The sequence below is a fragment of the Protopterus annectens genome, chromosome 16.part0 (assembly GCF_019279795.1).
Source record: "Protopterus annectens isolate FY-2018-M chromosome 16.part0, PAN1.0, whole genome shotgun sequence".
NCBI lineage: Eukaryota > Metazoa > Chordata > Ceratodontiformes > Protopteridae > Protopterus > Protopterus annectens.
Window position 1 is genome coordinate 309,895,476 of NC_056750.1, and position 26,016 is coordinate 309,921,491.

Sequence of the window (26,016 nt, forward strand, 5' to 3'; positions counted from 1 at the left end):
GATGGTCTAGTAATGAATGTAGTAAACTGAAAGAAATGTTTTCCAGTAGAGGTTAACCTAATTACTTACTGAACCAACTACTGGAAGACGTCCAAGAAAAGAGACTAAGGGGTGTCTATAAACCAATTTTAGATAAGAAAAACACATTGGAGAACACAGTGATAGAACTGAACACTGATGCATGTATGAACAGATTTGGCCAAGGCAGTCTGGTTGCACCCTTTAGCACTGATGCCTATGAGATTATGAAAATCATTAACAAGAACTGGGATATAATCAGGAATGATCCAACTACAAGGGTTAGGATCCAAGACCCACCTAGACTGGTATTCAAATGAGGCCAACATTTGAAAAACATTTTGGAATCTACAAATGCTACAGTTAAGCATGCAAACAGGAATGGCATGTTTAAATGCAATATGTGTAACTATTGTCACACATAACTGGGTCAACCTTTACCATCAGGGATAGGGAATACAGGATTACGCACAAACTTAACTGTCAGTCCAAAGCTGTGGTCTATGTAGTTCAGTGCCACCAGTGTTGAGCATTGTACATAGGAAAGACTGACAGTAAGTTTAGGGAAAGAGTTTATGAACACCTGTACTACATAAAGAACGGGAGCATGGAAAATGCTTTGAGCAGGCACAGGCAAGAATATATAGACCATCATTTTAAGTTTAAGGCAATTGACAGCGTCAATCCAGATGGGAGAGGGGGCCCGGAATCGCTGTACCTGGAAAAACAAGAACTGATGTGGTAACTCGGGACTAAAGCCTACATCTATCCTGGGTTGAATGAAATATATTCAATTGTGTATATTAAAGTTAAAAAAACTGTTGAGGTAACTGTTGTGAGTGTTTAATAGGTCACAACTGTCTAAACTTGTATGAATTGGGGCTAACATAAATTAAGTTGTGTCCTTTTGGATAGAACTGCTTTATCAATTTCACATTACATATTTTAACATTGTAGCACATTTTTTTGAGATCTCCAAAAGGGAAGGGTACTCAAAATTTCTAAAACTTATAACGTGCTAAGGTGATTTGATATGCAAGAAATGTATTTTTGTACCGTAAAACATTGCAATCAGCTTATTGGTAGACATATTTTTAGCTTAATGGTATGTTATGTTTTAGCTCTAAGACTTTTTAACCCATTATATATACATAGGGCAGTAGTGTTTATGGTTAAAACAGGAATTTATTTTTATATACAAAAACAGACTTTTATGCAAAAGCTTTTATTGGTTGTTCTTTTATTTATTGTTATATATTAATAATTTATTTGGAGGTTGTTGTTTTTTTATTGCTGCAACATCTGTAAGAGCAATTGATATGGGTTCAGCATAGAGTTAACCCAGTGAGAAGGTTTCCATTTATTAGTAATGAGCAATGTATAACCCCCTAGTTTAATTGGCTGGCAGAAGCTTGGTTAAGTAAAGGAATGTATTTAAATGCTGGAAATGTGAATTAATTATTTTACCTGAAGAAGTCTCACCACTGATGTGACGAAAAGTGCTTTGTTTTGCTGAGATTATTATTGTCATCGTATTTTGCAGTATTTATTTAATAAAGGACGTATTCATTCAACTTTGGAATTATCTCACTTTCCTCTGGAGGCACACTGGTTGAAATTGTTGTTGGGAGGGAGGGTGGCCTAATGGTTAAGGTGTTTGCCTTACAAACACAAGGTGCAGGGCTTAAGTCTCACAAGGGATAATTGGCTAGGCTTAAAATGGCTTGCAAGGGCAGTTAACCTAGTACTAATCTATGAACCTATAATCTTCCTGGTTTGTAATTTTACATTGTGTAAATTTGGTCTGATTGATTGTTGAAGGTGTAGTTTAATTGGATGGAAATGAATAAGGGGAAATGTTGGAAGTCCCATTTCATGAAAGGAATGGAAGCACTTACTGAATTTCTGCTGTAAATAAGTGTGTGGTTTGCAGTGATGACAGTCTTTGAGTTGATTTTCTGACCCTTTTAATAGGTGGATCCCCTTCTTCAGGAAGAAAGTGCCATACAGCATCTTCCACAGTAATTTTGCTACCATACTTTCCAAAGGGCAAGAAGCATGAGGTAGTCCTCATATACACAAACAGAGGGCAGACATTTTAGGTGTATAAGTGAAGGGAATCCTAACTTGATGGATTGAGGCCAATGTCCGACATTACTTCCCAGTTTACTTAATGCTGCCCTTTGCTACTATATGGCAGTCTGTCTTTACACCCAGGGATTTTGCACTCCAGCAACAAGAGGGTGGGGTGTGCTTATCTGTAGAGAGAACCTCAGTCCCCCCCTCAAGATGGTCAGGATGACATAAGTTGCTCAATACCCCATTCCCCACCCAAGCTAGCTGCTCCAACACCTGAACAGCTAACCAAACTTGGATCATCTGGGTAGTAGTCAAGGCTCTATCCCTCTATGTCACAGAGCTAATGCTGCATTTAATGCTGTGTTGTTTTGCTGAGATACTCATTCTCTTGTCTTGATTGCATGGTTTTCACTGTTGCAGTATTTATTCCAGTAGTATTCTCACCAGTGTTAAACGTGCATCATTGCAGTATGTTTTATACGTAACAACATTTGTTGTGAATGTGTGCGTGGGAGTATCTTTCCATTTTTCTGTTACATCAAATGTAGCCCTATTCTGGGATGGCATTTCAGAAGCAACCTTTATGTCTTAAGATACCTAGCTCTTTGTTCAGTGGTATTGCCTGTAGGCCTAGCTGTCAGCGTATTAGTTTTGGTTAGCAGTGTACTACCCCCATTCCCTACTATATTCCTTGAATTTCAGTTGACTGCTACACATTTGTTAAAAATCCCTGCTTTCTTGATGAAGTAGTGATGCTTATGTCCAAAGTCTTAATTTGACATGCCACTGTCTTTTTAGCTTCATATCCTTTTGAGCAAGTTTATGATCCTTAGGTGTAGCTTGGTCACTAGATTTTATTTTTTGTAAGGGTTCTTTTTTTACTTTGTCATACAGCAGAATGGAGGTGCATAAATAGCTGCACTACTGTTATCCTGAACAGCAGTTCATAAAGTTTTAGACTTTTTTTCATGACAGTAGAGCGCAAACATTTTGCATAATATGTTAATAATGGAATTTGTTGCCATGGGAGCTTGGATGCTCCTCTGTGTGGTTGTAGGGGATTGCATTTGTGATAGCAGGTTTGCCTTCAGTACAGGAAAGAGAAACATGGCATTGTTTTATGTACCAAAAACACATGCAAAGGTTATGGTATCCTTATAGTTACTCTACAGCAGATGACCATGCACAGCTCTGGTTCTGTAGTTCATATACCCAGGATCAGCCTGATTGCATCTGTTGTGCTGTTTCTAAATAGTGGACAATCTGTAGGTGGTACTGAGAGTTGCTACTTCCATATGTACACTGCACATGTACAAGTGTGACTACACAGCGGGGTAACACCGTAGACAAGGTGGACTTAGCCCATTGTGTTACAGTGTTTGTGAATTACAGCAGGCTTTGGAGCATTGGTCTGCTGCATACTAAATCTACACCATGGGCACAGTGATTGTGAATGTAGTCCGATGACCCAGCACCTGATCCTGCAATAATCTGTCATGTAATTCAGACAGGGGAGATATTTTGATTGGTAATGTTTTACTGTTACTCCTTATGCATTAGGGTAATTGTTTATGGTAATGTTTTACTTTTACTCCTTACACATTAGGGTAATTGTTTAACTGCTTTCTTTCACCAAAGCAGTGTTTTATTTTATTGATGGCAAAGTATACAGTTTCATAATAGAATAAATCAAACTGAAAGTAGATTTTGATCGCCTTACCTAAGTCATGTAGTCGTATCAGTCATATACTTTCAGCTAATAGCTTTTTTCTGGGCCCACTTAACAAAAAAGTTATTCGGTTTCATTACTTTTTTTTTCTTTTCTATGGGAAATATCTTCCCTTAGGTCCACCCCGACCTCAGAGCATCTTGTATAATTAAGAAGGAGATTCAGTAGGATATAACCGTACATTTAGTAGTTTGTGGCTAAACATCGTTCATTGCCCTATCTTTTAGCAGGTCAGGCCTGACTTTTTGAATTATTTTTTGTTTTTGGACGATGCCCATCCAATAACCAAGGAGATGAATGCAATTGCTAAGGAAGTCAAATGAAGCAGGTCACTAGTGTGTGTGTCATTATTCCTTTTCACTTTTTTATATTTTTAACATTTTAAAATTGTTCACTGCGTGTGAGGAAATGAAGAAAATTTATTTTTTATTAGATGCGAGTAATCCACTCCAGATGAATCTACTTTATGTTGTTAAAAATTTCCTCGAAATATTCCTTGTGTGTGTTTTATTTTTGTTTAAACTTTATAGACAGACCAGCAGACTGATGACCTCCTGGGAATGACAGAATCATGGTTCAGTTCTTTGTCTAGTCAACCAATGGAGCTGTTCCGAAGTATTAGCACACAGCCTTTTACCGAACTCCACTGCAGTGCATTAAGAGTATTTGCAGTAAGTATCAAAAAGGTGGTTTGCCCTACAGTAAATCGTGTGCTGTAATAATGACTTTCTGTTTTCCACTGTTTGTTTAAAAAAAAAAAATACAGAGGTTTATGGGTACAATTTGGCAGCTTAAAGTGAATGATCAAATTAGCAAACTTCTGTTAGGCTTCTCTCTTCCTAGTTTGTGGGTATTACATCTTCACTCTGTTATGTTATAGCTTGCAATATTTTGAAAATAAATAAATGTCTATTTATCATAACTTTGTAGTACCCAATGATTTGTTTTATTTATTCTCAGCTTACTTTTTTTGTTAAATAAAGGATTTCAGGTTTTGCATTGAGCATGGTAGATGATGTCAAATTGTGTTTGCTTGTACTGTTGGGGTGTTGTATTGCAGCTTTTTTACAGGCACTGTTCCCATTATTTCAAATTCAGCAAAATTACTTTTTCTTGTCATTTTCCAATAAAGCTTTCAGAGGCTGCTGGTCAGTTGGTAAAGCTGTGGATAAAAAAGGGATAGTAGTATCGGCTTTGTGATTCTTGTCATGTCTGTGTTTCTTCAGGAATGTATCCACTGGCTAATAAAATTTTTCTTTCCAACTTGGCTCCCTTTTCAAAAAAGCAGTTCAAGCAGCAAGGTGCCAATGATCATCCAAAAAGTCAGAATGACTATGTACCTCTTCATTCTGCTTCCCTCCCACCCCTGTAATCTCTCTCTCTTTGAATCTACATCTTCTCTCTGTAGCACCAGATTGTTTTGGACAAATGGATTCTGAAAGTCATTCATTAGGTGGTGTAGGTGACGATGGGAATCTCTCCTTCCCTTCCAAGGGATTATGCCTTGCCCTGTAAACCAAATATCACAGTTTCCTTCAGTTGTGGGAACAGATGTTATCTTGGGGGGGGGGGGGGTCAATGATTACCTCCCAGATGATCACATGGTTTCTGATGCTAAAGAAATAGGGGACTTGAATTGCCTGTGCTACACTTCACCTTTCCCAGTCTGTGTGTCACAGTTCCAAAGTTCAAAATGGTATTCTTTGAGACCCTTTTACTTCTTGTACTTTTCTAGTTTTCATGGTAAAGGTATACCTAAACTATGCCCGCCATCACATTCCCATCTGCAGACTTTTCACTTTTTTTTTTGTTAAGGTTTTCTTTACTTGGCTTAGACTATCAGTTCTGTATTGTACTTTTTGGACTATTTCTCCAAGGATATTTATAAAAGTGCTCCAGTAATTGCTTATTGCAGACTCAAAGGTATCCCTATGTTTCCATATTTAGCTGATTATGTTTGAAACTTATATTTGCAGACTATTTTTTCCAGTTGTCTAAAGTCTTTGGCAGTGGTTCAGAATCTCCTACTCACTCTGGGAACACAAAGGAATCTTCTGTCATTCCTTCTCACAGAATAATTTTACTGGGATGCTTGCTAGATTTTCCCCTGGGAAAAGTTTTTCTTCCTTCAGACAAAATAGAGATATACGATAAGATCTTCCTGATTTTTTCAGTCAAAATATGGCATCTGCTAAGGAATTTCTTAAGATTCTGGGATACATGGTTTCTGTGATTCTTTTGATTCTCTTGGCCATACTTCGTAAGAGAAAAATTCAGTGGTACCTCAAATCTCACTGGACTCTGCATCTGTAGACCTGTTGTCTGAGAAACCATATCACAGTGATGTGATACATCAACAGGGGGGGGGGGTTACCAGATTTTGCCTCCTATGCAGACTTGCTGTGATAGACTGGTAAGTTATAACTCAGCTCAGTTTGACTCTTTAAGCTTCACACATTCCGTCAGAGCAAAACACTGCAGTAGACAAGCTAAGCATGACCAGGACAAAACTTTGCTAATGGAAACTTTGGGATCTCCCAAGACGTATTCAAACTGTGGGGAGCACCTCAGATAGCTCTGTCTGCCTCCTCTAAGAACAGACAGCTAAAGGAATTCTGCCCAGGTATCCTTACATTCAGGCCTGGAAGACAGATTTTGTCTCATTCCCATGGATAGGAATGTTTTGCTTTGCATTTGCACTGACGTTTCAGGGGTCTTGTAGAGATCCAGAAGAGCTTCTCTCAGACTGTGGTTTTGGCCCACGCTACAAGGGTTCTCTTTTTTTTTTAAACTGACCAAGAGCAATTACTAGGCTTCCTCTAAGACTGGATTTACTCACACAAGACAAGGGTTGCTTGATGCACCTTCTTCTTCTTTCGGCTTTTCCCGGTTAGGGGTCGCCACAGTGGATCACCTGTCTGCTCATGATTGGCAGTGGAATTTTACGGTGTTGAGTTGCTAGCCTGGCACCCCACCTTCCACAGAAGGCACACACATGCACGCACTCACACCTAGGGCCAATTTAAAGTGTCCAATCCACCTACAGCATGTCTTTGGGATGTGGGAGGAAACCGGAGCACCCGGAGGAAACCCACACGACCACAGGGAGGACATGCAGACTCTGCACAGAAGGCACCTCAGCCAAGGATCAAACCGGAGAACCTCTTGCTGTGAGGCGGCAACGTTAACCGCTGCACCACCGCGGCCGCCCACACCACCATGCTGAAAAACATTTCATTTGACTGCATGGATGATAGAATTTTAATACATTGTAGGCACCTTGTTTCTGGGGTACTGAAGGAGGGTAAAAAAGCTGCTACTAGGAAATCATGTATGTGAAAGTGGAAAAGATTTTCTAGCTGGTGCCATTTCAAGAACCAGGACCCTTTCAAAAGACCTGGTTTTCTGTTGTCCTTTATTATTTCTGTGACTTACTGTCCTCTGGCATTCATTACTCCTCTAACTAGATTTATTTTTAGCTGTTTCAGCTTGTCTGACCTTGAACCCCCCACCCTATTGCTGTTTTCAAGTTAAGCATTTTTAAAAGGGGTTTTGCTGATCCATCCACCCAGAAGGCAAGTTTCCTCTTTGGAATCTTAACTGTATGCTTGAAAAGCTTACTGTGTTTTCCATTTGAACCAGCTTATCAGGCTGGTTGGAGGTTTTTAACATGAAAGACTGTTTTTCTCATTGCTTTGACTGCTTCAAGAAGTGTATCTGAATTACATGCTCTTATGCTGAGTCAGCCCCACCTCATTTTCACAAGGGCAGGGTTTTCTTTAAGAAGTAAACCTTTTTTATGCCTAAAGTGGTTTCAGAGTTTACTTTACAGCCAATCTAGTAATCTTCCTGTCTTTGTTCCTGAGCCAAAAATCAAGGGAGAACACAATTCTTCTTACTCCGAATGTCCACAGGATGCTCAGATACTACTGAACAAAACTCCATCCTTCAAGAATTTGATCAAGTGTTTGTCTCCTGTGAAGGTAAGAGGAAAGGACAACCAGTGTCCAAGCATACCATTTTTAGATTGCCTTATGCTGTTCTCACCATAAGGATGCATTCTGTGAAGGCTTTGGCTTGTTCCATGGCTTTCTGGAAAGGGGTTGACTCTAGAAGTATTCCAGAGAAAGGAACTTTGTCTTGTAAATACTTTTACAAAGCATTACAAATAGGAGTCCTTTTCCAGGTCCAGAACAGACTTTACTAGAACAGTTCTTCAAGGGCTACTGGAGTCTTAATTTGCTTTCTCCTTCTTTTTTTTCCTAAGCTGTAGTAGCTTACCCAAATAGCTTAGGCTACTACAACAGGGAGCTAATCTTTAACATAGTACAATAGTAGAAGTAAGCTTACCATACCAGTAGATGTTCTAGTAGGTCACTGTTACATTAGCTATTTCCTCCTTTACTCCAGCCCTTTTTCTGTAGTTGTGTTGTATTGCCATGGTATGGTTGTTTGTCTTTTGCATCCATCCATTCTCAACCCTTTTCCCATTTTGCCCATGGGGTCGAGTATCACTTTCGGTAGTGGCAATCATTTTGAGCCAAGGTTTTTTGCGTATAGGTTTCTTTTGTTTTATGTTTCCTAGCATTCTTTTCCTTTGAGGTCTATTTGTTCCCTTCTTGGGGGTAAGAAAGCTGTAAAGTGTTTGGTGTTCTGACTGCCTTTTATATGGGGCTCTGTTCGAGCTACTGGCAGAGTGTATGGAAGGTGCCCTTAAGCTTTGAAAAGCTGGACAGTTGGTCATGTGCTTGGCAGGATATAATACCCAAGTAGTTTAAACTACTGCAGCAATGATCCACTTGGATATCTAATGTTGTAGTAAGCTTACATGCACAACTATACTTCTACTGGCTCACGCTTTTTGGTAGCCTCTTCCATGTATCTGCAACCCACTGATGTGGGAAAGGTGGGGGGGGGGGCTTGCATAATTTGTCTTTAAATTCATGTTGGCTTATGCCATCTACTCTCCCTTGATGAACTGCTCTTATCATACCAGCTAAACCAGCATGTAGCCTGAGTGACCAATACCATAGCCTTCAGGAGCAAGGACTTCCCCCTGAGGTCAGTGAAAGTTTATGATCATCTAAACACCTTACAAATAGTTTATTGTGCAGTTAGGGCATGAGAGGCATTATTCGTGTGAGAGAAGTTGGCAGGTGGAGCTTGATCTTAATCGAGGAAAACATGGCATCTTCAGTTTTTGTTTATATTCTGCACAATTCCCCCTTTATATACTCAAGCTGTGGTAATAATATGATCTGATGTTGTCTGCTCAGTCTTCATCAAACCTGTGGGTCTCTGTTCTGACCTTGGAACTGACTCCGCCATTAGCAAGCTAATGCTTCCGGGTTAGAGCTCCTCCTACCCTACCCATACTCCCTCACTCCTCCCATGTACCTCAGATCTTATTTGCCGCATATCAGCAAAGCATCATGTTCCATTTAGAGCTCATCTGTGGGTTCCTTTTTCAGAGTTTCCTCATGATCATGAGTTGGCCTGTGGCCTGTTTTTCTTTAAAACCTAGGGAAAGACTGAACGACCCTGTCTACTGTCTGAATCCGCTTGTGTATCCCACAAAGGTTTTTCCAGGAATCAGCATGGGGGAAAGAAGTTGTGGTTTAGAAAGTCCCAGGGTCCTTTCCAGGATGCTCAGGGAGACTTTTCTCTCAGGGGCAGAGGGTGGAATAATTTGAGTGGTAGACGCTGCCCACGTGGCAGAGGAGGTCTGCTAAGTCAGGGATCTCAGGATTCTCCTTTGGAGAAATCCTTGCCGCATCCCTGAAGCATTGCCTGACTGTCCATCTCTGGAGGCAATTGGGAGACATTGTTCCTTGCACCTAAAAGCCTGGTTAGGCGTCACATTCGACCGATGGGTGCAAGAATTATATCCAGAGGTTACTCCATTCCCTTTTTAAACCTCCCCAATCCAAAACAACACCTCTCCAATGTTTCACTAATTCAGACAGAGGTGTCAGCTTCGGAAATAGCTAAGTTGCTTCAAAATGTCATCCAGGAAGTCCCTCCAGACCAACATGGATCAGCAATTTACTCCTGGTTCTTTTTGGTTCCAAAGAAAACAGGGGATCTCAGGCCCATACTGGACCTAACTTACCTGAATAAATCAGTAAAACACATGAAGTTCTGTATGGTCAGGGTTCAGTCCATCCTTCCCTTTTTTCAGAAGAATGACTGGATGTGCTCGATAGACCTGCATGATGCGTACTATCATATCAAAATGAACAGATGCTCCAGAAAGTACCTTCGTTTCAGGCAGGGAGCCAGTCACTACCAATTTCCTGCATTTTCATTTGATCTCACCACAGCACCAAATGCATGACAGTAGTTGCAGCTCATCTCAGACTGCAGGGATTTATTCTATGCGTTTCCTTATCTGGATGACTAGCTCCTAATTGCACCAACCAGGCATCTGCTAATCCAGGCCTGGTACTTGCTTGTAATTGGCTCCAACTTTAGGGATCACTATAAATCTTCAGAAGTTGCAATTACAATCAACACAAATGATAGATTTTATAGGAACCTGTTTGAACACAAACAAAACCCTGGTCTGTCTTCCACTAGACAGGATTCTTATACTAAGGATGCACGTCAGGCAAATGGTAGCTGTTCCAGCTCCTCCAGCAAATCTTGTCCTCAGGGCATTGGGCTCCATGGCTGCAACAGTAACACTACTACTAACAGCTTGGTTACGCATGAGAGTTCTTCAGTGGACGTTGTCCGTTCGATGGTCCCTTTTCCACCAATCCCTGAATCACACTATAAGACTGTTTTGGTGTGCAGAAATTCTGTTTTGTGGTGACTTCATAATCCAGAAGTAGAACTAGGTTGAATCATTCCCACTCCTATCACCACGCTGATCACAGATGCCTCCCAGCTGGGGTGGGGGGGTATTAACTGGGATGGACAGTTCAAGGCATGTGGACTCGCCAGGAGACCAACCTGCATATCAGCGTCCTAGAGATGAGGGCAGTGCTTCTATCATTGCAAACATTTCACTCCCTTCTCCCTCTAGGGACAATTGTGATTCTAATCAACAACATGCCTGTTGTGTGGTACATCAACAAACAAGGTGGAACCAGGTCTTACCCCCTTTGTTGAGAAGCAGCGAGAGTGTGGCAGTGGGCCCTCTCTACCAACCGCTTTCTAATTGCAATGCACATTCCGGGGTTGCACAACATACTGGCAGACAGGCTCAGCAGAGTCTTATTAATGCCTCACAAGTGGTCTCAAAATCAGTTAGTGGCAAACAGAATTTTCCTCGAATGGGGTCAGCCTTGCTGTGACCTCTTCACCTTTCCCCTCAACAACAAATACAGCAGGTTCTATCCATTGATCCCTCCACCGGGACAGTCACCAAGAGATGCTCTAGTCCATGCTTGGCCTCCATATCTACTTTATGCATTCCCGCCTGGTCCTCTAATCCCCAAATTTCTTCAGAAAGCATGCATAATGAAAAGCAAAGTGATCCTCATTGCTCCCTTTAGACCTCTACAGGTCTGTTCTCCTCCTGTGGGTTCATCTGATTTACCCACTGTGGACACTGGAACCCTTTCCAGATCTTTTGTCTCACCCCTCAGGGAAACTCCAGCTGGATCTTCACAACTTGAAATTAACTGCATGGTTTCTCCAATTCCGATGATGGCTAGACACTCTAGGCTTTCTACCCCAGTTCAGATGATTTTGATTTCCTCTCATAAAACCTCTACAAGGAAGACTTGTAAAAGTAAGTGGGAAAGGTTTTACATTTGGGCCCAGCAGCATCACATTGACCTGCTCACAGTGCCCATTTCGATAGTTATGGACTTCATAGCTAGTCTGTTTCATTCTGGGGCCAGTTTTTCTACTGTCAAAGTCCAGTTGGCAGCCATTTCTCCATATTGGAGAAAATGATGGATCCTCAACTTCTTCTTGGCTTTGCAAAGCTTTTCTCAGAGGCACTTTTCTTCTTCATCCCTCTGTCAAAGATCCTATCCCCCTGTGGGATCTCACTTTGCTTGTCCAAGCTCTAATTTTACCTCCCTTTGAACCAGCTATTAAGGCAGATTTAAAATTATTGTCCTGGAAAACCGCTTTCTTAGTAGCCATTACTTCTGCCAAAAGGGTGTTGGAACTTCAAGCCTTTTCTTCCAAATCCCCCTACCTTATTTTTCATAAAGACAGAGTTACTCTACATGCTAACCCCTCTTTCTTACCCAAGGTCACTTCAGTAAATGCCATTAATCAAGCCATCAACCTCACTGTGTTCTTCCCAAGTTTTGAAAATAAGGGAGAATATGTGTTGCACCTCAAACATTTATAGACAGTTGTGCTTCTATCTGGATAGAACAAAATCTTTCAGAAAATCTGACCAGCTGTTTTTGGTATTTTCAGATTCCAAAAAAGGGAAAGCTGTTGTCATAGCTACCATAGCTCGATGGCTGTGGGATGATCTCTATTATGCTTATTCCTCAAAGAATGTTACCTAGGCAAGTCGGAGCTCATTCCATGAGATCCATAGCCACATCTCAGGCCTTTTGGTCTAATTTCCTTGGAGGATATCTGTTCAGCTGCTTCATGGGTGAGTTCTCACACCTTTATTTCACATTACAGACTTGATGATATCTCCAGGAATAGGGCTGCTTTTGGCTGTGCAGTACTTTGGAATATCATTCCAATAAGGCCACCCAGATCTATGTAGTTGGGGACTCTGTCCCACAGGTTTGATGGAAGACTGAACAGACAACATCAGATAAAGAAGCTGTGTACTCACCATAACATTCCATCTTTGTTGTTTCCTTCAGTCTTCAACCTTCCCTCCTTCCTTGTGTCTGAAGGACATGATAGATAGTGCTAGAAACCTTCCTGTTTTGTTCTCCTGAGTATCTTTTAAGCTTTCTTGTTAAGATATGTGTTTTCTATGCTAGGAAAATTGGCAGTATACTCGATCTGAGGTATCTGGGAGGAGCGAGGGAGTATGGGTAGGGTGGAAGAAGCTATAGCGTGAAAGCTTTAGCTTGCTAACGTCCGAGTCTGTTCCGAGGCCGGAATTGAGACCCACAGGTTTGATGAATACTGAAGAAGACAACACAGATGGAACGTTATGGTGCGGACATAACTTCTTTTTGTTTCATCCTTCATTTCAGTAGGTGTCACCCATTTCATGGATAACAAGAACACCTGTCCTAGGAAATGTGAGCAGCCATTAGGCATTCAGCATCTTCTTTCCCAGTCAACCCAGCAGCACCTACTTCCATCATAAAAATGGGTTGTTGACATTGAAAGCAGAAATACAGCCGCTACACTGGCAGGCAAGTCTATGGTCCTTGTGCACAGTTCCTTTATTATCTTCTTTGTTTCCATGATGCTCCTTTCCTAATGGCATGTCTGATAGGTTTCAGTAACTTGTGATTAGGATTGAACCTTTTCTTGTTATTCCTTCAATCCCTTACTTCCTCGTCTGTTAGAGTGTGACAGTGTGGAGCCTGTTTCCAGGTGTACATCTTACTTCAGCTGTAGACTTTGCCAGAAGACCTGCATGAGCTCTTAGGTTTCAGACTGAAGTGCTGCCCAGACTCATAGCTGAGCCTGTGAAACAGTCAGGAGTTACAAGATAAGTTCCGTCAAAACAAATTTCAGATGTCACATATACTTCCAAAATCCAAGCTGTTAAATGTTACATGGCTTACTTGCTGCAGTCTTCTACAGAACTTGATACTGGCCTTTAGTCAGTGTTTCAGCCTGAGGTACCATTTCTGTGTTAGATTCGACTTACAGGAAAACAACTTATGCTTAGATAACAGGTGTACTGGGGAATACACAGACATAATGCAGACCTCCATCTTTTCTAGCATTCTGCTATCATTGGAAATTAAAAAGCACAACAAACTGCAGAACTGTAATCCAAGCCAGATGGCTAAAAAGGAGAAACTAGCAGAACTTTATTTCGTTAGCACTTTCATTCACAAAATGTGAACAACTTCAGACAAAGAATACTTGTTTCATTAAAACAGAAATAACACTAGTACAATGACATCACATCCTTTCCTCTGAGCCTTCATAAGTTTTAAAGGTATATATACCAGTTTATAAATCCACACAAAACCATGTATAAAAAAACAAACCCTTCAAAGGGAGTCTGTATTAAAAATATATGTGAATAATAGAAAACATACCTGCATATGTATGCAAGAAAAATAAACTGTATTTGGATGTACATAAAATGAATTATTTATGTACAAACAAAATCACCTGTCAAGTGACTTTAGTTTTAAAATACATTTTAAATTACTATGATCGTTCAAACCAGGATGAACACAAGCATAGAGTTTTCTACAAACATTCCCTTTCCTCTAATTTCAACGACCAATGGCCACCCCTTACATCCTTCTGTACTTGCTCAATGACCGAGAATAAAAAGGTGTGCCTTGGGTTTGCGACATTGTGCCTGGCCAGTGCATTGTTTAAATTTGACATCGCTATTTCATACTGGTGTTCATAAATGCTCTGCCTCAAGTGTCTCTCAGTTTTTCCTATGTAGAAACCACAACATAATTAGCACATAGCCAAGTAAACACCAGTGGTGTCACAATTATATTTCCCATGGATGGTGTATTTAGTGTTATTGATGTTAAACCTATTGATGGTTTCAATAAATTTACAACTTGTGCATCTTCACAGTTATACGTACCACCACTTGGGATTTACAAATCTTAAGTCTTTCCAAAAACATCTTTAAGGTCCAACTTGTCTTGAAAACCACCTTGGGGAAGTCTCCTAGTCTAAGTTTTGTAGTTGTGTCTTCACTGATCTTTACTTAGTTTTTCATAATAATATCATGTAAGGCTTGACCGTCAATGGAAAAAGAAGTAATAAAACTGGTAGTAAAGTCAATTTTGTTAGAACTCTGTTCTACATTCAAGTTAGTAACCCCATTATCAGACATGGCCATAGGTAGTCTCCGTTGCCTTGCATACAAGATAGGTTTAAACACCCCCATTTCTTTCTTGATAGTGACTTCAGCTATAACCTGGTCTACCAACTGAGGGGGATAAGCCCTCTTCAGAAACGTATTCTCCTCAGTAAATTACATTCTTCATGAAAGGTAGTTTCCAAAGAGGACATGCTAGCCACCCTTACAAGTTGTCCTTTCATGATTGCCTTCTTTTGGTGTAAGGGGTGTGAGCTCTCGAAATGCAAAAATGCATTTGAGTATGTGGGTTTTCTATATATCCTAGCCACATACCTCTTATTGGGTATGTCCTCAGATATTAGGACATCCAAAAAAGGAATTGAATCAGATGCAAAATCAAAGGTGAATTTCAAAAAGGTGCTGATGGTAGAGATGTGATTAACAACTGCTGAGCTGTTGCATACATACCTTTAAAAATTGCAGAAAATATCATCAAGGTAATGGGTATATCAGTGTAACCTGCTTTTAAACATTTCATCCATGAATAGATATTCAGACTCCCAATGTGCCAGCATGCAGTTGGCAAAACTCCCTCCACAGGGTGACCCCATGGCCACCCCAGTCTTTTGTAGGTAGTATTCGTTATTAAACAAGATGTAGTTATTGGACAAAATAATGTCCAAGAGGAATTCCACCAGTTATGTCTCATCATTATCAGCACCTTTCCTATGTAGGTGTTCCCTAACCCACCTTATGCCCAAATGTTGTGGAATATCTGTGTAGAGATCCTTAATGTCGATGGTCAAAAATTGCAAGATTCATCAAATTGCAAGAGATTAAGTGTCTCTAAGCAATTCCACGAATCACGGCAAATTTATGTCTCATTCGCCAAGTACTTCAACTTCAGGTCAACAAATTTAGCACAGGCATAGGTGATGGACCTTCTACTATCCACTATGGGGCGCGGGGGGGGGGTCAGCCAGGACTTTATGGATTTTCGGTATACCGAAAATAGTTGGAGTCGGGGGGACGCAATGTCTAGATAATAGTAGGTATTTATATTGATGCTAGCCTCAATAAACAAGTCATTCAAGAAGCCTCTAATTCTACGATGTGCTCCATTGATCTCATTTAAAGAGGCTTTGACATAAGCATCAGTTTCCAAAATACGCTTCACCCTACATATGTAGTCACCCTCATCCATGAAGACCAGGCCTCCCCCCTTATCAGGTTTCATGACCCTGACCTGGTGCAGTTTAAGTGTCTGCAACGCTGCCCTTTCATCACCTGCCATGTTAAACTCTACTAAATTGACATGATTTATTTAGAAAATGTCTAATGTCTAACACACATTTTTTTCTTACACCAGCAGTGTAGGAGGTAAGGGTGGGTTAAAAACGCTTTTTTGTACATAATTAATTTTATGTACATCCATGTACAGTTTGTTTTTCTTGCATACATATGCAGGTATGTTTTCTGTTCATATATATTTTTTAATATAGACTCTTTTGAAGGGTTTGTTTTTTTACAGTTGATTGTGGCTGTTTTTTTACATGGTTTTGTGTGGATTTATAAACTGGCATAGATACATTTAAAACCTATGAAGGCTCAGAGGAAAGGATGTGATGTCAATGTAATAGTGTTATTTAAATTTTAATGAAACAAGCATTCTTTGCCTGAAAAAGTTCACATATTTTATGAATGAAAGTGCTAATGAAATCTTTAAAAGTTCTGCTGGTTTCTTCTTTTTAGCCATTTGGCTTGGATTACAGCTATATCATTGGAAATTGAAAGGGACAGGTACTTGACTCTTGTATTAATTTTCATTTAAATATCCAATCAAATCTCCTGAACACTTACTTCTGATCTTGTGTATGCAACGGTCACCATTACTGCTATTTCTGGGGGCCCCAAAAGAAAACTAAATGTTGCTGATTTGACAAGCTGTTGCTTATTGGAAATCTGTTTGGCAGGAGTTGTCATGGTCCTGCAGGCAGTAAATGGTTTGGACTACTGTGATAAATACTAGGATGAATCAGAAATCATTCTTGCTGTCTTTAAGAACCCATATGTTAAGGTGTGGTATAATAGGACAACTCTTAATCAGGCTGTAGTATTTTTGAGATTTTTCTTTAATCTATTTGAGAAGTAGGTATTTGTGTAGTGAATCATGTTAGCAACACTGAGCCACAAGCTATGTTACTGAGCAGATCCAAAAAGATGGCACCATAATACAGATTTAGGAATGTACATTGATAAAACTCACATGAAAACAAACAAACTTGCTTGTTTAACCCAGACAACATTTAGAGGCTTGGATCATGCTTCAGACTATTACATGGAGATGCTGCTGCACAGATCATGTTGCTACCATGATGCCATTCGTAAAACCACCAATCCATCTTGAGACGTTCTAAAACAGGAGAATTTGTTTTTTTGCCTGTCTTCTGGTTGACACTTTTGAGACCAATCTTGAAGTTCCTAAAGCATTCATAATTCTCAGTTGCACCTTCCACTTTTGTGGCCTACAAAGCTGCTTTTCTTTCTAATAACTGTAGTGTTTTATCCTGCTAAAATGCTAGGTGTTTCTTCATATCCTTGTATCACAGCCATTTGGGCATTCAGCTGAATACCAAAAAAACAGATTTAATTATGTAGCCCAAAAGTTTTGCATTTCTACATATCTGTGTATAGCCAGCAGAAAAGGTGTGACCTGAAAGTCTGCTGTGAGTTGCACTTTGTTTTGAGTGTTTTTGTTTGCTGCTTTTACATAGTCACGGACACGCCCATCTTCTTTTTGGTTAACTAAAAATAGCTTTTTTCCTGGTTTAAAAAAATCCTTCAAGTGATCGTCAGTATTTTGTTGTCTGTAGTTCTTGTTTTATGCTAGCAGATGCCATGTGGTTTCATGTTAGCTGGATGTGACTCTGTATTGTAAATGTTAATATCAGTAAGGATAATGTCTTGGCTGGACTGAGAAGTGGATTAGTAGACGGTAGCTACGAGGGATTCTGCTGTGTAATTCATAAGGACTCTGGTACAACCTAAATGAAGTGTAGTGTAACTGCACTATTTGTTTACTGTGGTCTTGAACCTCATTATCTTTACAGAGCCTGCTGTGTTTGTACTGAAATGGAACCATCTGGCACAGTTCTTCTAGTTACTGAATAACATTTTCTGCCTCATTGTTTGTCGTAGCAGATTAAACAGGGAAGTAATAGAACTGCTGTTGTGGTTCATTGATTACTGATGAAAAAGAGGCAAGAATATTGTTGCCAGTACTTGGTCACAACCCAGATGTTCTTTGTGTTTCACTGTTGCAAAGAAAGTAAGAAAGTACAGTTGTGTACACTTACCATAAATGTAGATGTTCGAGTGTATTCACTGTTGCAGTCATCACACTTGGGTTATCTGCCTGCAGGTAGCCCTCAGTCGGCCCGAATACCAGAGACTTAGTATTTCTGCATCGGATGCTGTCACTCCATGACTGACAATCAGGTCGTCATGGGTATAAAAACAGGCAGTCGACACCATTACATCAGTGTTTCTTGCCGAGGAGCCTGAAACAGTTCGCAAGTGCCAGTCGGCCGCTACCATTTACTAATTGACTCATCCTGAAGTCTTCTAAAGCTAAGTATCCCGTTGGGGATCCTTTTTTCTTGCACTAACCGATGTCAGAAAAAGTTAATAATTGTCTTGCCTATGGAAAGGAAATACCACACCGAGATTTTCATTCTTATTGCGTCACCTGGCTAGGCCCAGACCACGACGTACCTTGGTGTCATTTTATGCCTTGTTCAACGCCCGAACCATTCGTCGTTGGGCCCCTATTGTCGCTAAATACTTTTGTTCTCGATCTTTGTATTCCGAAATGGCTTTGGTAAGCCATCCGATTACCAATATTCTGAAAAAACGTAAGGATAAAGTCAGAGACAGACTGTACAGGTTCAAAGCTGTCGACGACACTTCCGTTAAGCTAGTTGTCAGTTTGCCGGTACTCAGTGAGACGCTTTCGTAGCCCCTGATGCCCGCTTCAGTGGATTCGCAGGCCTATATCAAGACCCATTCGGAGTCCGGTTTGCAGTGAGACCCTTCTTTGACTATGGAACCAGCTGATGTCTCTACCTTAGATGGGTCCAGAGCCACTGAGCAAGTACTGGCTTCTGAGGAAGGTCTTCATACTACCGATGTTCCACACAAAGACTACTTCAGTTCTGTCTAAAACTACCGAATTTCTAAGGCCAGGAGTACACGCCACACCTAGAAAGCTGACGACCAAAGTGCATGCACCTGCTCCCTTGCCACAAAATAAAAATGCTTAGAATGGCAAAAGACCTTATGCTGATTAGGGGAAGTCAGCCTTCTTCTGCTAAGAGAAAAAGGGACCAATCTCCAGCAGCCTCAGCAGACCAAGAATCCAGCGACTCTGAGGTTTCTGATTATGAAGACATGCCCTTATCTGCTTATGAGGATCCTGATGCAGAGGAATCCATTTCCTCTGCCTCTCCTCCAGAGGATTTATCTTTTGGTGAAACCTTACATACTTTAAGAGAGCATTTCCACTGGGAATGCTAATACTATCCTCAGTCCAAAAATAGACTCAAGAGAATTTCTAGACTTGCCACAACATAGGCCTTTAGCAATACCACCAGTCCTGGAAATTGTTGATGATGTCTTTATGGCATCCAGTCTTACTCCTGATACTGTACCCCCTGCCCCTAGGAAACCAGACAGGTACTACAGAGTACCTGACTCTCACAAATGTCTTTTCAAAAATCCTACTGCTGACCCAGAGATAATTTCCCAGGGGCCTAAAGGTATCAAGGCAACTACAGCTAAGACTCCCACCCCTTTGGACAGGGATTCCAGAGCTTTGGACAGATGGGGTAAGAAAGTATGTACCTCTGCAACTCTTCCCATTAGGGCTTTTTATTACCAGTTTCACATGCTGAAGTACCAATAACATATTATGGAACTTGTAAAGCAAAAAATAGTTACCTTTACAGACTGTGCAGAAAATCAAGAATTGCAAGAGCTTATGCATTCTGCAAGCCAAGTCAGCAAGCATACATTGCAGTGTGGCTTTGAAGCCCTAGAAGCATCTTGCAGGGTAGCTGTCACTGGTTCTGTACTGAGAAGACATGCTTGGCTTAAGGAGCAGACGTTGCCAGATCATGTCAAATCCAAATTACTAGACCCTCCTTTGAAAAAGGACAATCTGTTTGGCATCAGAGCAGAAGAGGTTCTTAAAAAGATGGAAGAAAAACTAAATCTGTGCAGACAGTCAAATAATTCTTACAAGTACAGCCTCCTTGATTCAGTAGGCATTGCCCATCGAAACATTGGTCCTTTCCAGCCCCCCCTCAAGGCCATCTCAAACTAGACCCAGGGGAAACAGACCCCCAAACTACAGCCTCAGGGTATGCAGAGATCTAAGCAATGGAGTGCCTCCACCTCTAAAGCAGGGAGTGCTAAACCATCCCCTTATGGAAAGAATTCCCAATGACTTCTCAACTCCACCTCCTCCTCTGCCCAACTGCTTGTGCCCCTAGGAGGAAAACTTGCCCTTCATGCAAAAAAGTGGATTCCCATCACCAAAGACCGATGGGTCCTCAACATTGTATCCCAGGGGTACAAATTTTACTTCCACTCACTGCCAACCCCAAAAGGGTTCCCAGACCTCCTTCTAAACCAGTGGGCAGAGGCTCTAAACCAAGTACAATCCCAGCTCTCCATAAGGGCAATTCAGCCGGTTCCTGCAGAACAGATAGGTCAAGGATTCTATTCCAGACTTTTCTTGGTACCCAGAAAAGAGGGCACTTGGCACCCAATCCTAGATCTTTCAATTCTCAACACCTTCCTGGTGGTACCAAAATTCAAAATGCTCACTCTGCAGCAGCTTCTGCCTATGCTAGCCAAAGATGCCTGGTTAGTCACCCTAGACTTAAAAAAGCCTATCTGCGCATCCCTATAAGGGAGTCCTGCAGAAAATATCTACGCTTCAGGGCAGGATCTATGCATTTATCAGTTCTCTGCACTTCCCTTTGGCTTATCCACTGCTCCCAGAGTATTCACAAAATGCCTGGATCCAGCCATTGCTTACTGCAGACAAGAGAAATATTTAAATGTACCCATACTTGGATGACTGCCTGATTCAGGCAGACAGTCAGGAAATGCTGTTGCAGCACCTGACATTTGTAAAAAACCTGCTAACCTTCCTGGGGTACACCATCAACGCAAAGAAATCAAAACTAGTCCCCAGTCAAAAGATTGTATTCCTGGGAGCAAGCTTGGACGCAGCATCCCAGATGCCATTCCTCACTCCAGAAAAACAAACTTATCTGACAGGTGATTTTAGTCAAATGGCCACCAGAACCGAGCTATCCGCAAGGAAAATCCTGCAGGCCCTAGGGTTCATGGCCTCTTGCATCCTACTAATTCCATATGCCAGACTGCATATGAGGAAACTTCAGTGGTACTTAAAAAGTCTTTGGTGCCAACATTTTCAGGACCTGGAAACTGTCATTCCCATAATACCCTGTCTAAGTATAGAGTTTCTTTGGTGGGAAGCAGCATGCAGCCACAAGGGACTGCCCTTTACCCAACCCCACGCCGCCCAGACCCTGACCACAGATGCATCAGACTATACCTGGGGGGCACACATGGACGGCAAGTGCTTTTAGGACCACTGGACCCCAAGTCAAATGCATCTGCACATCAACCAGAAAGAGATGCTGGCTGTGCAGCATGCTCTGACAGCTTTCAGATCCCTACTGTCACCAGGACACCTGCTAATAAAAACAGACAACACCACAGTTATGTGGTACATTAACAAGCAGGGGGGAACCCACTCTTACCCACTCTGCAGGCTAGCCATGGCCCTGTGGAACACGGCCTTGGACATGCAGGTACATCTGCAAGCTCAATTCCTGCCAGGCAAACAAAACTCATTGGCAGACGATTTAGACAGAAATCTCCTAGACTCACATGAGTTGCAACTAGAGCCATGCACTTTCAACCTTCTGATTCAGAAATGGGTGACACCAGAGGTGAATCTCTTTGCCTACCCCTGCAATTACCAGCTCAAAAGATTCTGCACCAGGACACCTCACAGCAGGATCTGGAAAGTGGATGCCCTATCCTTCCAGTGGGTAAATCTCTCAATTTATGCCCCTCTGCCCCTCCTCTCAAGAGTATTGCTCAAGACAGGACAGACCAAGGACAATTCTGATTGCCCCGGACTGGCCACCCCAGCACTGGTACCCATTCCTGCGAAGCCTGTCACCGGTGCCACCCTGGCACCTATACCAGAACCCAACCCTGCTCCCTCAGCAGGGGGGACAGATCCTGCATCCGTAACTGCAAACCCTAACTCTTGCAGCCTGGCTTATTCCTTGAATTCTCCCCCAGTAACCAGCCTAAGCAAGCAGGTGCTGGATGTCTTCCTTGAAGCCAGAAGACCCAGTACAAGGAAATCCTATGCTGGTAAGTGGAAAAGGTACTGCTCCTGGATTTAATCTAAAGGAGAGGACACAACTCTGCACTCCCTGCCTCTAATCCTGGATTACCTAGCAGATCCACTCCACAGAGGTCTATCCTTCTCCTCCATTAAGATCCATGCCTCTGTCACTTCGGCTCATTATAACACTGAGCCACCGCTCTTCTTATACCCTCTTATCAAACAGTTCCTGAGAGGGGCAAACAACCTAAGGCCGCCAAGGAGAGCACCCACCCCTGCTTGGGACCTTAACTTTGTACAGGAAAAGCTCACACTACCCCCCCCCCCTTTGAGCCTGCAGCATCAGCAAAGTTAAAATTCCTCTTTTGGAAAACAGCCTTGCTTCTGGCCATCACTTCAGCTAGAAGAGTGCCTGAGCTACAAGCACTTATGGCTGTGGAACCCTTCATTATTTTCCATGCTGACAGGGTCTCCCTCAGGATTAACCCTTCCTTTATGCCTAAAGTGGTGTCCAGTGTGGCTCTCAACCAATCTATCCATTTGCCTGCCTTCTTCCCTAATCCTCAAAATAAAGGGGAAAGGATCCTGCACTCCTTGGACGTGCACAGACAGCTCAGATTCTACCTTGATAGGACTAAGCCCTTCAGAAAATCTGACCACTTACTTGTCAGCTTTGCAACAGGGGCAAAGGGCAACGCCATTTCAAAGCAAACAGTTTCCAAATGGATAGCACATTGCATCCATTTCTGCTACAAGCACCATGGGAAACCAACCCCCTCAGGGGGTCAGAACACATTCCACTAGGGCAACTTCTACCTCTACAGCATTCCTCAGGGAGTCCCTACCAGGGACATCCTGGAAGCTGCTACCTGGAGTTCTGTTCACACCTTCACCAAACATTACCACCTGTCTATTTTTTCCAAATCCAGGGCAGGTTTTGCAACAGCAGTCCTGCAATGCATTCTCTCCTACCTCTTCTTTCCTGCCTCCACCCTTCTTCAGCTTTGGGAATCTACCCAAGTGTGATGACTGTAACAGTGAAACACAAAGAACATAGTGCAGTTGTGTACACTTACCATAAGTGTAGATGTTTGAGTGTATTTACTGTTTCAGTCCTAGTTTCCCTCCCTCCAGCCCCCTGTTTTTCTCTCTCTTTCTCTCTCTAAATTCTCTATGCCTTTTACTACCCCCCCTTTTTCAGGGGTATTGGTATTTACTTTTTAGTGGTGGTGTTTTCCCCCACCATAACTTAGCTCCCTATTGGGGGGCTCCTGACATTTGGGGCAAGAAAAACTGATGTAATGACATTGGATGCCTGTTTTTATACCCCTGTCGACCTGACATCAGTCCTGGAGCAACAGCATCTGATGCAGAAATGCTAAGTCTCTGGTATTCGGGCCGACTGAGGGCTACCTGCAGGCAGATAACCCAAGTGTGGTGACTGCAACAGTGAATACACTCGAACATCTACATTTATGGTAAGTGTACACAACTGTACTTTCTTAATTTAGTTCTTCTGCTTCAGTTGTGACAAGTGTGCTACACCTGTCCAGTGAACTAGTAGCCATTAGAAGTGGTAGGTAGAATGTCACATCTGTTTCTGATTTCCCTGCTTCGCCATCTTCGTAATTGTTGGGAACTCTTCGCATGCAGAATGGTCTACCTGCAGGTTGTGTAACATCACTCTTTACTAGCCAAGTCATAAGACATTTTTCATTTGTCATAGAATATCAGGAATATCATGTTTCTGGTTAATCCTTGGTGATTAAAACAATTTAGGTGGTTGAGGATAGCAAAATCAGATGCTTTGTAACAGGCCTAGGTGGCGGGTAGGGAATTCTGATGCTTCCTATTGCACAATGTAAGGCAGTTTTAGCAGACATACATTACAGGTGCGTACTAATCTAAAATTATCAGGATGAGACTGTAGTCTTGCTGAGCGAACTACCAGTATAAAAATCTCCACATTAGTTATTTAGCCATCTTTCTAACACTGCCTTCAATTTTTGCCCATGTTAGTCAAAAGTGTGATGCTTGACATTTGATCAGTACATAGAATAGATAGCAGAAATCATTGCCATGGGAGAAACAAAAATATCGGAGGTCTTTCTTTGAGATCATCTTCAGTACGCTGAACTCTTAAGAGTGTCTTACCAGGAGGTTTATTTGTTTATTTAATTAATTAGGCTAGAATTTGTCTACCTTAAAAAAAAATAATAAGATTTAACAGCTGCACATGCAGTAAACAAGTGACCCCTATGGATTTTCCTGTTGACAATTTATGCTGTCTAGGCAAGCATCACTGTAGGGTTGTGAATAGTATGTGATGTTTTAGCACTGCCAACATAACAGGCAGTTAAAAAGCCTAGAAGTAATTTTACTACTGGACACATGAGATAAACTTAGACTAGAGGTGTAATTTTCTGTGGTATAAGAAAAGGGTTGCTCTGTGGACCTGGTTTTGCTTTCTCAAGAGTAAGAAATGGAGCAGAGGAGTCGCACCATTAAAGTCTTCCATTATGGATATCATTAAGTTTAGCTTAAGAGTTTCAAAGTCAGTGATTGATGCATTTCATACGGAGGAACTTCCTTATTGGGTTCATCCTTACATTATTCACAGTCTGGCAGATTTTCTGGAAGATTCAACACTCTGGATGTGTGCATTAGATGCTTGCATGCCTGATTGTGCTTTTCCTGCTTCCCCAGGTCCCACCACCTCTTTTATTGTCACTCACAGAGTTCAAATTACGGTTCTAATATTTATCTGGTGGAGTTCATGATTATATGTGAAAAAGTAATGTTCACACTGCTGAATATGACCTTACCATACTTGGGCACTGCAGATTTAAAAAGACAAAATCTGCTGTTTACTGCGTTATTCATGATTGAGCATGAGCGCTTGCCTGTGGGTAGTGCAGGCATGCAGCTCCCTCCCTCTTAGGCTCTCAAGAAGTGTCAGATAACCTGGAGGATATTTTTATTTGATATTAGCAATGAAAGGTCCTCTTCTTCCTCCATTTCTCCTCCAGATGTCCTTTCTTTTAATGATGCATTGAAGTCAAGAGGTCCAGTACAGTTTGACCTCACTTTTCCTTACTTCCCCAGATACTTCTTGATGTGTATGCTGCTGTTAAATAGATGGAGAGAGCCGTAGGTTATCCTGTCTTGGATCCATTCATCACAGATGCTGTATTGGAAGCCTGAGGCACTGTAGCTATGCTCTGATGTCCTTCAGTAAGGAAGTTGCCCCTTAGATGCCCCTGGCTGAACAGGTATCCTTGAGCTGAGTTGAATGTGATCTGCTTGGTGCATCATAGATTTTTGAGACCACAGCCACATAATAAAGAATCTTACACTTTAGATAGGTGTGGTAAAAAAGCTTACTCCTGTGCCACATTGGGATTACATTTTCCACTATTCATCTTTCCTTATTTCTAGTCCTCCCTGATAGCTTTGGGACTGGAAAAGCTTGAAAAGTTTGTTGAATCTGGACACAAGAAGGATCACTTTCAAAAATAAAATTACAGAAGTACTAGCAGAAATTATCTATAATATTGTAGTGCTTCAATTCAAAGACCTTCATGGGATTCATACAGCAGCATATATGAGATGCAGTTTATATACAGAATCAGAAGTGTTTGTTAAAAACAGCCAGCAAGAACAAGGAAATAGTTAAACAAAAAACAAGCACCAATAAAACTGCAAATGTAGCCCAGCAATAATTGCTGTCTAGTTAAGATTCAAATTAAGCCCATTAAGGTATAATTAGTAAAATAAATAGACTCGAAACACTATGTTTGATCTTTGGATCATGACCCTTTTCAG

At 41.5% G+C, this 26,016-nt stretch overlaps 1 protein-coding gene across 2 annotated transcripts in view; it reads left to right on the forward strand.

Annotated features, from left to right (window-relative positions):
- PSMD5 (proteasome 26S subunit, non-ATPase 5) overlaps positions 1-26,016 on the forward strand; it is a 294,323-nt gene that overhangs the window by 246,493 nt on the left and 21,814 nt on the right. For both annotated transcript variants that reach the window (XM_044057836.1, XM_044057838.1), the window contains one exon: positions 4,357-4,497. In XM_044057836.1, coding sequence (XP_043913771.1) covers positions 4,357-4,497 — 141 coding nt within the window. The remainder of the gene's footprint in view (positions 1-4,356; positions 4,498-26,016) is intronic.